Source organism: Plectropomus leopardus, chromosome 9, assembly GCF_026936395.1.
Source record: "Plectropomus leopardus strain MGB_pleo_1.0 chromosome 9, ASM2693639v1, whole genome shotgun sequence".
Taxonomy (NCBI): Eukaryota; Metazoa; Chordata; class Actinopteri; order Perciformes; family Serranidae; genus Plectropomus; species Plectropomus leopardus.
This window is the reverse complement of record NC_142184.1, coordinates 31,345,501-31,357,735: the sequence shown is the minus strand read 5'-3', so window position 1 is coordinate 31,357,735 and position 12,235 is coordinate 31,345,501. Positions and strand designations below refer to the sequence as shown.

Genomic DNA, 12,235 nt, shown 5'->3' with positions numbered 1-12,235 from the left:
CTCGTGTGTGTTATCAGCATTTACTTGCACTCTTATTTTCAATACTTATCAATACTTAAGTACATTTAATATCTTAAAATTACTTTTGATACTCAATTCCAGAATGAATGCCAGAAGACTTTTACTCAAGTAATATTCTAAAAAGTGACTTTAACTTCTACCCAAGACTTTATCTGGTAAGATATCTGTTCTTTTACTCAAATATGGCTTTTCAGTAATTAATCCACTACTGCCACTTTCATGGTATACCGTGGTATGTACAGCGTTGCATACCGTGTACATTGGCTTATGTATGGTGAAAAAAAAATACAACTGGACAGAGAATCTCTCTCTCTCTCTCTCTCTCTCTCTCTCTATATATATATATATATATATATATATATATGTATATATTTTTTTTTTCCAAAAGGGAGACTTTTTACACATACTTCCATTCTTCAAAAATAGTTTCACACTTTAGTTATACCCCTACTCTTTAAATTTCCTTTGAGTGTCACCGTAACTGATAATAATAATAATGATTATTGTGTAATACCATAGCCTGTACAGTTAAACTGTTAAAATGCAGTGCTTTCGTGCTATGAAATCACCATATTATACCATTGCAGCCCTACCCCTGCTTCCCCTAGACACATACACCTCTGCTACCTCACACACATCAGTGGGGTGAGAGAAAAATTCTTTAGATTTAAAAAAAAAACCCCATAAAAACATACGCAGACTTGTACACTTTTCTACTTAATTCGTCACATTTATGTGTTTTAATTCTGCTGGCCCAGCCACCACTGCTATATACATTTTGTGATGTTTCTAAAACCCGGGTCAAATATTCGACCTGGTGGTTTTAGGCTTACATCACAGGTGCAGCTCATATTGTGCCCAGAAGCCGCACCCATCAGGTGGCCAAGTCTGCTAATATAAATCTTTAAAGAGCATTAAGTCATCTATGACTTTTATGTGCCTGTGTTGGCTGCTAGTAGGAATTGCAACTACTTCTCTGGGACAGTTTATGGTGTCCTGCAGTTATTTTCGCAGTATTAAAGAGAATTTTAAAGAAGCAATAGCCATTGGTTGTAGTTCAGAGCTGCCATTTTTTAACATTTGCTTATTTACTTTTGTTTTATTTTGTGTATATGAGCTGCATATCACTCATTTATTTCTCTGTTTGTCTCTACAGATGGAATCAGCACCTCTGGCAATATCATAAGGACAAGCAGACAGGACAACATATTTCACACAGTGGCAGGTAGGACTTTTAACCTCTAAAGAAAATGCACTAAATACCAAGTGCAACTTAATAAGCGGTCGTGTTATGGGTCGGTAATATTTTAGTCAGTGCAGAAACATTCATGTGGAAAAATGCTGCCAGTCTGCAGTCAACCCCCTCAGGACAACATCTTGTCCTCTTTACAACATTTTTTTTTTTAACAGCGTACACACATTACACAGTCTGGGTGACAGCAGTTTTTCCAGTGCAGAATGATCTAAGCGGTTTGATTTTCAGAGAAGCACAGTAAAGTACAGAACAGGTGTTGGCCTAGTTGGAAAGACGCAGTCGGCCTGCTGTATTTTTACGTGTGGGTTTAGAAATCTGGTTTGCTGCAGGTCATGCAGACGTGTAGTTTATTATGTGTCAAAATGTTGTTTTTTTTCAATGGTTTGCTGGGGAACACGGTGTTTCCCACAGAATCAAATTATACATGTACTGTTAACTGACAACGGGGGTGGGGTGTGGACAGCAATCTTTTTTTTCCCTTTAATGTGTGTGTGTCCCTTTGTATCATTTTGTGTCCCCCCTCAAATGTCAAAGGTTTTTGCGGGTTCATGGACTAGTTCAGGCGGAGCTCTCCACAAGTTCTTTTTTTCCTCAGCAGCAGTTTGTAATACGCACTGTGGATAATTGATCTGTTGATCCCTTCAGTGCTGATCAGATCAGATTGATGGATAAAAGAAGCAGCTGCTGTGAGTGAATGCACACTTTTAGACCCAGCAGACTAAACAGATAGGCCTCACTTTCATTCTGACTGAGCTTCTGCTGCTCCGTCTGTGCACTGAGTACACTCTGTTCTCTGACAGTGTAGTTTGTATTATCCAACGGTATATGGACCTATATTTCGACAGGGCTTGGTCAACCTCCAAAAATAGAAAACAAGCGGCAGCAGATGTTTTAATTGATGATGAATAAATGAATGTGTGGGAAACCCTGCCATAAAAAATATTGAGTTTCAGTTATTTTTTTATGTTATTTAATCCTATATTCTTATTAGTCTTGCAGGAAATGTAAAACTAGAGCTAATATGCAGAAGCAGATTTTACTTCACTAATTTCACTTTTACTTCCTTGATTGTGCCTTTTATTGTGGTCTGGCACAAGCTGAGACCTAGAAGGCACTCGGCTTGTGGTGCTCAAAGTGCTAACAAAATACATTCTCAAATTGTCCTCTTACGCAATTTGAACAAACATTAGAAACATCTGGAATTATTATTTCCAACAAATATTTTCCCACAAATTTTCAGTTGCAACTGTTTTTCATTCGTCACATTATTGTTGCATTTATTTGAATGTGGTCATGGTTAGACAATGCAAATGTCAACAGTGATTACTGCTAGATACAGGATGTGAACCTGACCTCACCCTTATACACTTATCTCACCCTGCGTTAAGAAAAATCTAACTTTACAACAGAATATGACGTGGGCATCTTGGGTATGTCTTTTGTTAAAATAACTATGATTTTCCATCATGACAGCAGCATTTTTTATGTCTTTATGACCGATTTCTCTCCATTCTGCTTCCCCTCACTCAGCTTAGTTAGTGCTGACTCACATGGGAAACTCTCCAAGGTTTCTTCCTTAACCTGAGATCAAAATGCATTAGCTCCGCCCTTCAGGAACAAGTCACCCGCCTGTTTCATTGTGTCCTGCCTTTTCATTTAGATTAGCATTCTGCACTGTGAAGCATGCCTGTGTGATCACACTGTGTAGGATTACAATGCATGACTCTCTGAATGGGAGCCGGCTCTCGCTGTGCCAGGCTCCGCTGACTGTATGCTAACCAGGGCACCGCTATGTACTCCGTTTGTGTGTGTGTGTGTGTGTGTGTGTGTGTGTGTGTGCGTGTGTGTGTATGCATGCCTGTGGAAAAACCCGGTGAGGTCATGGCCGTGGCTGTAGGGTCCGGTTACATGTGTGTTGTCCACGCAGGGCAACTGACACTGGCTCTCTCTCCTTTGTCTTCCTCTCTAATCTTTCTCTGCTCACTTACACACACAAAAACATGCATAACCTCACAATTAACCATTTTCAGTGTTGGGCGCAGCGCCCTGATGCCAGGCGTCTCTGAAGTTTGAGGTTAACAATCTAAGGTGGCAGCAGTCTGAGCCAGATGTGTGTAAAACCACCATTTTAAAAGCTTCTAGAGCTCAAAACAGCCTTTTAAAACTACATAGTGCTGCTGCAATAGACCTGCAGGCCACCAGGATTTCTTCCCATGTATTTTCTCCCATTTTAACCCAATAACTCGCCCTAAAACTCCCCTCAAAAAAGACTTCAATGCTTGTTTTTTTTACATGCATTGTGCTCTCTTACAGTACACTCTCTTTCTGTCCGTGTTTTCTTTTCCCTCTCTGAATATTTGTATGTCTTTTATTCTGACCCCTCTGGCTCACTGAATACAGTGGGGAGAAACTGTAGGGATAGATAACAACAGGCACGATTGTATTAGCTGCAGTGGAGATCGCATATCCTCTTCCTGATCCTGGTTTGTAACAACACTAGGATCAGCTGATCTGGGCGCTCTGCCTCTTTTTGTCACTGTTGTGAGCAGTTTGTGATGAATGACAGAGCGGAAGAAAGAAGAGCTTGATAAAGTGATCATGAAAAGAACTAATGGAGGATGCACACAGTGAAGTATACATGTGATTTGGGCTGAAATAACAATTATTTTTAGTATTGAATAATCTGTCCATTCTATTTATAATATTTAACTCATTAATTTGACTTTAAAGGGTCCATTTGCCCCTAAATCACGAACACATTTTTTCCTCTTTCCTGTGGTGTTATTTATCAGTCTAAATTGCTTCAGTGCGAGTTGCCGAGTGTTGGAGGTATCAGCCGTAAAGATGTCTGCCTTCTCTCCGAAATAATGGAACTAGATGGCACTTGGCTTGTGGTGCTGAAAGCAGAAAAAAATACATGTGAAAAACTCAACAGCATTGTGTCTTTCCATAAATCATAACCCAGTTGCTCAAGATAATCCACAAAACGTGTTGTGAGCAGTTTCATATAGGAACTATTTTTTTTCAACCAAACTACACCCACCAATTTTATCATTGTGCAGAAGGAAGCATGCAACTGCTAGCTTACTTTACCACCACTAAGCCTGCTAATGTTACAGCTTAGCAGAGGAGGAAGCCATTAATGTTTACATTTTATGCTGTTGCGAGCACAAGCCTCTTGCCAATTAGTGCATTCGATTCGATTAGTCGGTGTAGGCTAGTTCTGAAAAAAGAACATAGTTCCTACTTGAAACTGCTCACAACAAGGTCTGTGGATTATTTTGAGTAACTGGGTCATGATTTCTGGAAAGAGTTATTGCTGTTGAATTTTTCAAATGTATTTTTTGGCTCTTTGAGAGACCACAAGCTGTGTACCATCTAGGTTCATTATACTGTATCAGGGGAAGGCAGACATCTCTAGGGCTGCTATCTCCAACACTCTGCTATTCACACTAAAATAATTAGATTAAATGAATAACACTACAGATAAGAGGGAAAATATGTATTTTTGATGTAGGGGTTAACTGTCCCTTTAAAAAGTAAAAAAAAAATAGTGAAAAAAACACCTCATAATTTCCCACAGCCTAAATTCACATATTGGAATTATTTGTTTTGTCCAAGCAGCAGTATAACACCCCCCAAATAGCCAGTATGATAGAACATTAAGGAAACCACAAATATCAACATTTTAAAAGCTGGAACTACTAAATTCTACTAACTACTAAATTTTAAGCTTTACGTTTAATTTTTTCTTCAGAACATAGAATATTAGAATATTTGTATGTAGGCTATGCATTTCAATTTTTTAATGAAAATTTATTACACAAATCATTTTAAAATAACCCCACAGAGCTGGATTTTCACATTTTAAAATTTTTAGATTAATATTAAAGTATATTCATATCATTGTCAAATCTTAAACCTTTATACAAAACAAGTTGAAAAAAATTATAAAAATGTTATATTTTGGGGGTAGAATCAAAATGCTGTAATTAGTAGAAGTGAGTGGTTAAGAAAGCTTTATTCCATAGAGCTTCTGCTGAACTGTAACTCTGGTTTAATGTTTTTTCCTCCTTTTTCCACTTATTTTCCTCACTTCTTTATACGTCTGAGTAACCCGTTTTCACTTCACCATTTAATCAACAGGTTCAGTCTTTATTGAGCACATAGGTAATATGTCACTAAACAACATACTGGAATGCTAATACTGCTGCAGCTACTACACTATTTATTCAACACTAAATTACACTCCGTATTGAATTTCCAGTGTGTGTGTGTGTGTAGCGGTTTTGTTCCAGAGCAGTATAAAGTCATTAAATCCCAGCAGCTGGCCACAAAAACGGTTTGACTTATTTGTACTGATCAACAACCATATTAACCTCGGCAAATATATTGTGGTCATTTTGAACTGTGGGGCCCCTTAAAGCCAAAACATAGTGCAGACACAAACTGCGCAGTAGTTGTGGTAGTAATGGTAGTAATAGTAGACGGCAATGAAGGAGGCGGCTATTTTTGACTTGCTGAACAAATGGCCCAATTGTCCTGCCTCGAGGTGCATGAAATCACTTGATATGTCAGGGGTAATGTTATATAATACCCTCCAAGGGGGCCCATGGCACTGTGTGTGTGTGCAGTGTAGTACTTTTCATGTCTGTTAATTGTGTGTTTCTCAGCATCAGCCCGCACTTATTTAGTGTAAATGGGACAGAGAGGTTTGTGTGTAAGTGTGCGCACGCTGGCCCGAGGTAACATTGTCCTTAACATTTTAGTAGTGTGTCAAATCAATTTCTGTTGTATTAACCTTTGAGCTAAAGGCTCCTTGCTGTGGTCAGCTGGGTAATTGGTCTCTCGTTGGCCTCCAGCCGCAGTCAGCAAACCCCTCGGGACAACTCTCTTTCTCTCTCTCTTTCACACACTCAAGCACATACACATAGACACACTTAATCCCATTTACTGAAGTTGATGGAATTATTTTTCTAAGGGTTTATTCCTGTGGCATTTTGGGAGAGGGGGGATTCAATTTTCACCTCAGTCCCTCGGACTGCTCCAAAGTAGAAGGTTTATGAAAGTGGAATAGGGTTGAAAACAAAAGTCTTGGATCTGAATATGCATTTTGAGTCTCAAGTGTTTTGTGTTGTACCATTTACTTCTGTTTTATGTGAGTTATGCTTTTGATAAGCCGATACTCATGAATTACTAACTAACTGGTTAATTTTCAACAAAATAAAATGAAAAAAAAGACGTGAAATACAAGAGATCTTTTCTTTCACGCTGCTTCTCTGTTGCGTCAGTGAGCTTTCATGCTACATTACAAAGCACTATCCATTTAGAGATGTTGAAATTTCAGTGTTTTGTGAAGTATGTTCTTGCCTTTTATTTTCTGTTGGCTTTGCTGACACACAGCTGACCAGCAGGGTTAACATGTGGAAACACCATAAACTGTAGGGCCTGTGAATGACGCATGCTTCCTTGCGTAGCATCCTTGCTATGCCTAGGTGAAGTCAAAATATCTGGCATACGGCCACTGCGATCTTGCACTGGTGACATCATTTAGAGTCTGGCAGCACTGATCTGGTGGTTGTAGAGTTCCCACCGAAACACCGGCCCAGCAAGCAGCGCCATTGAGTATTCACGCACAGATTGGCACACACACCTGCCAATCATGGCAAAAAATCTTCTTTTTGTCGAATTGAAAAACTCATTAAAACCAAACTTATCAGAAAGTGGTCACTTGAAAAAACATCAGGGGGATGAGAACTACCTTAAATGACAGAAACCATCTTTGGGAAAAACTTATATGATCACCCCTCTATGTATCACTAACATAGAGGGGGCAGGCTTTATGACCTGTACTGCAGCCAGACACCAGGCGCTGGCTGAGATGTTCGGGGGAACTGTCATGCTGTCTGTCTTTCAATATAGTCTCTACAGCATTTGCATGTAACCATTGTGCCCAACCTCCAGCCTCCCCTCAGGTCGCCCCAATGAATAAGCTGCTTAATTTTGAGCAGCCTAATTTTAGCTGCTTTCAACACTTCAGCACTTTCAGTATTGTGAACTATATGTTAGCACCACCAGCTGTGCTGACACTGCTAACAGAGCTAACAGCAATAACAAAGTCAACAATACAATAGGGGTTTTACTGCTCAAAAATAAGTTACTTACTCACCAGGGCGAGCTGGAGGGAGATTGGAGGGTGGGCACAATGTTTCTGTGGCAACGCTGTTGGGTAGGGATGACTATATTAGCTGCCAAATGACTTCTACCAGACCCAGGTGGTACGCAGTGCTGTTAAGTAAAGAGTAGCAAAAGTAATCTATAAATTAGGGGTTGGCCAATATTGTTTTTACTCATACAGCGAGAAGGAAATTCTTAGATGCCTCCATGAAAATGAAAGCATCTAAATCCTGATTAAAACGTAAATAAACGAAACCTTGATGCTCTGTTTTTTTCACACATGCAGCTCTGTTAGAAATGCTGATTAATGCACATAGATTACATGACAGTTTTATATCTTATCAAAGGCTAATCCCAGCAATAATCACAAGTTTTCTGAACTAGTCTCCTCGTCGTATTTTGACATCTTCCGACCTAAGTCGCAGCAGAGATTAATGGACAGCTAACATTCACTCCAGATCACTAAGGTGACTGACACTTATATCAGATCAGATAGCCCGTTGTTAGTGCAATCAAAACATAATTTAGACTCCTGCCTTTACATTTGACTGTGAATGTGTGTATGGGATGAATGGTCTCCAGTGATGTTTACAGATTCAGGATAATCTCAGCAACCTAGTGAAGTGGAGAAGGAGAGACACAATACATGTTTATTTAACGTTTGTCTTTGCGTCTGTTTGTGAGTGTGTGCACAGAGGTTTTGTGTGTGTGTGTGTGTGTAGACAGATGCACACAAGCGGTGCAGAAAACAGACAAATGTATTGCACAGAGGTGAGAAAGATTGGGGAGTAGCTGTAGATGTTGTGCCGAGTAGAGTAGGTTCAAAATCACAAGGAGGAAGTATAAGAGATGCACAGTGATACACGTGCAGTGATTTAGAAGCACGCAGGCTCACTGTGCTTCTCAGTCAAATTCGCAAAGTGTGCACAAAGTCAGATTTTTTTTAGGTAATTCCTCCCTGTATCTAATAAATAATTTTACCCATTAAATCCTGTATTGACACATCCGACATTTGCTAATACACGGGTGGCATCATACGTAGAACATCTGGCACATGTCTGCTACATTTTCCTGGCAAATGGAAGGAAATCAAAATACTCGACTGGTAGCAAATAATTATTGTGTCTGGTTGTGGTCACTTAATATGTGCAGAGTTAAATCTATGGTTCTACTACATGCTATTTCTTTTTGGAGTCCCTTGTGTCAAGTTGCCTGCATGTAGCTATAAGTGATTATTGATCTTTTTCATCATTCATCTTTTTTTATAAAAAAAAAAAAAAAAAAAGAGAGAGAAGTGATTTAATAGAATTCTGCAAGCCTCATCTCCTGACGCAGGTTGTTCCAAAGCCGAGGAGCCCTGATTGCAAAAGTACAGTTAACTTTAGATTGAAGCCCGGACTTTGGAATGGTCAGAAAGGCCACACTTGAGTATCAGAGGCTGTGAACTGGCTCTTATGGGTTCAACATTTCTGCTAGGCAGCTTGGGGACAAATGCAAACTTACTGAAAAAGTGGGATCTTAAAATTAATTTTAAATCTTGCTGGGAATCAGTGGACACAAGACAGAATTATGGTGATGTGATGTCGTCTGTTATAACCAGCAAGAAGCCACGCTGCTGCATTCTGAACCAGCTGGAGGCAAAAGAGGGACTTTGGGTGATGCCAGAAAGAAAGTAAATGTAGAAAATGTTCTTTTTGCATCTAGGAGTGTTTGTTAAAGGGACACCCGTCTGTGTGTTTCAGTATCAGTGTTTCACAGTTTGTCCATGACTGTGTTATTTAGCCTATAGATTCTTTTTTTGCCTGTGTATGTGTGTGTGTTCATCCTTGACCAGAGTGCAGAGCATGTGCAGGAATGTTAATGTCTTCTTCCTTTGTTGTCCGTGCAGACAGCCGAGTGTGACTGTGCATATTCATGAAGCTGCCTTCCTGGAACACTTTAACTTTTACCAAGGAAAGAACAGAGATAAAAAAAAAGGAAAGGAATCAAAAATAGTAGATTGCCAGAGTATATAGAGATAGACCTAGGGAGATCCAAAGATGTATGAAAATAAGAAAGGGAAGTACGAGACGTTGGGAGATGTCAGACTCCTGTCAGCAAATCCGTTTTCACACATACACTTTGGTTCATTAATCTTTTGCAGTTGCAACAGGAACCAAAGTTTTTCCATGTTAGTTGTTCTGGCAGTCAGCCAGCGCAAGAGGTTATGTTCACACACCCAAAAAGCCTTCATTTTAACCCTCCAAAGTTGCTGGGGGTTCGGATGCCTTTTGCTTGCTTTTTGACCCTTTTTGACATGAGGAAAAAAGGCAATGACCAACTTCCCAAAAATTGCAAGAAATGAGTAAATGGTGAGGAGAAAATTATCCCAAAGTTAGTTTTTAAAAAGAGTGGAGGATTATTAGAAAAATGCAAAAAGGAAAAATGTGCAAAAAAACAATATTTTATATTTAAAATTATATTACAGAATTTATTTGAATAAATATATAGAATAAATACATGTTTTCTCTTTTTTTTTGCTGTTTTTTAAAGAAACTTTTTTGTGCTTATTTTAAGTAAGTAATTTTTTCACTTATTTTTTGCGAATTTTTAGGCCATGTCTTGTCAAGTTGATGTTACTTCCTCACCATGTTTTGGAAAGATATCAAACCAATTTACTCAAGTTCAAAGGGTTAAGATTCATCCTGTTTTTTTGTGCAGATGAGTCTTTATAGTTAGGGAAGATACGTTTTTTGTTTTATTGACAAGACAGTCAGTTTGCTAAATAGCTTCATTTTGTGTTTAATTTCCTGAGTTAAATCGAAATTTATCCTGTCTGCATGGTAGACTGAGGCTTCAGCAGGAAAAGCAGATAAGCTGGCCTGCTCCTGTTCTTATCAGCAGAAAAGCCTTTGCTGCAGATTGTAGCTACCAATCTCTCAACCACTACCACAGGCTATCAGAGCATCGGTCACCAAGTCACCACTGTTTTCATGACTCACTGTTTTCACCACTGATAACCAGCAAGATCATTCACTTCATGTGAAATCATTTCCCTCTCAGCATTGCAAAGAATTTGTGAGAAAAAATTAAAACACAGACACTTAACAGTTGTATGGCGTTAATATTTGTCTGCCTGATCCGATGTTGTCTTCAAAGTAAGAAGTGTGACTGTGCCCTTTGAGTGTATTGTAACTGCATCTGATGGGTGTGTGTGTGTGTTATCAAAGATAAAGGGGGGAGATCCCTTTGAGTGAGCTGCTGCGTTGAGTGGCTTTATCTGTGTTGGGAAATGTGGAGAATGTGTTTGATGTTTAGAAAAGCAGGAGCGTGATGGAGCAAAAGAGAGCTTTGACAGATTTGTAGAAATACTCAGGTTAATTTGTCATCCTGAATTTTTGAAGATGCGTAGATCAAACTTCAAAGATCTTCACTTTCAGGTCCACCGACACCGCAGGGAAAATAATTTGTTCTGAGAAAATACTTGAGAGCTTGACTGAGCAAATACATTTAAAGCAGGTCTTTTCCAACCTTATGTTTACACCTTATGTATAGTGTTTTTGCTGATTGATGAAAGGTTTTGCTGGGAACTGCCCAGTATGACCAGAGCTGCTGTTGACTGTTGAGCAGCTGTATTGCATCAGCTGGAGGAAACAGTGCTTTGCCAAAGGGCATTTCCACAGCTCTTACTCCTGTCTGGTGTTCCATAAAACTTAACATTCCTGATGAGTTAAACATTCATGATTAGATATTAAAACAGTAGGAATGCATGTTCAGTTGATAAATCAATTCATCCCTATAAAACAATTATTCTTTTAGCTGCAATGATTTGAATTTGAATATACTTTATTTCCAACATTTAAAAAATATTTTTAAGAATTACTATGTACATTTGAAAAAGAAAAACAAAAGTAATAGTGAACATATCTTTACCTAACATGTAGCTGAATACATTTTTTTTATTAATTCTCTTAGTATTAAAAGCGAGGAGACATTGCAAGCACTTCAAACAGAGAGGGCTGAATCCAGCCTCCGTGTTAACACTGCTGAAGTGTCCACGGGCAAAGCAGTCAACGCCTTCCAGCCTCAGCTCATCTGTTTGTAACTGATTGTAACCTCTGACCTCCTAATGGAGGATGACACCAAAAACAGAATTTACCTACAGGCAGCAATAAATATGTTTGCATAGATCATCAGCTGATTCAAAGCATGGCTGTTTAAAGAGAGGAATTTTGTTGTCAGAATAAGTTAATTGAAGATGCAAAGCGGGGTGAGATCCAATAGATCACTTGTCAATCACACAGCAGATTTACAGTTTTTGGCTGGTTCAGCAGATAGTGTTAAACACAGGAAACAGAGATGAGAGTGTTTATGAGGTCCTGAGTGGGAACTCTTAGCTTTGCCTTTGCTGTCTGTGCAGCAGGAGGACGACTCACTGTAGTTTGTCAAACAGGACAGCACACCTGGTGTCTGCTCTCTGACAGACAGGCATTCACGTTCACTCATTCATGTGAGTGTGTCTGTGCGTGATGAATGATTTGTTGTAAAGTTTCCAGCTTCAGGCAGATTGCAACACCAGGTTGAGCGAAAGATGACAGGGACACATGGAATGTTTATGTGCGTGTGTGTCTGTAACCTGTGTGTGTGAGTTATGTAAATGGGTGTATTGTTGTTGGCATGCAGACCTGGCGGAATCCTTAAGCACCTGCTTATTTGAAGTGGAGCAGGATGCAATAGCTTACAGAGATTCTTCTTTTACGAGCTCGCACGACATTCATAAATGGTTTTGAGAAGAAGTAAGAG

At 39.2% G+C, this 12,235-nt stretch overlaps 1 protein-coding gene across 4 annotated transcripts in view; it reads left to right on the top strand.

The window, feature by feature from the left end:
- Nucleotides 1–12,235, top strand: part of hdac7a (histone deacetylase 7a) — an 84,660-nt gene that overhangs the window by 23,005 nt on the left and 49,420 nt on the right. For 3 of the 4 annotated variants that reach the window (XM_088082494.1, XM_088082497.1, XM_088082495.1), the window contains exon 2: nt 1,178–1,246. In XM_088082494.1, the coding sequence (XP_087938620.1) occupies nt 1,178–1,246 (69 nt within the window). Of the gene's footprint in view, nt 1–102; nt 177–1,177; nt 1,247–12,235 lie in introns of all 4 variants that reach the window. The other variant, XM_088082496.1, reaches the window with a different exon arrangement.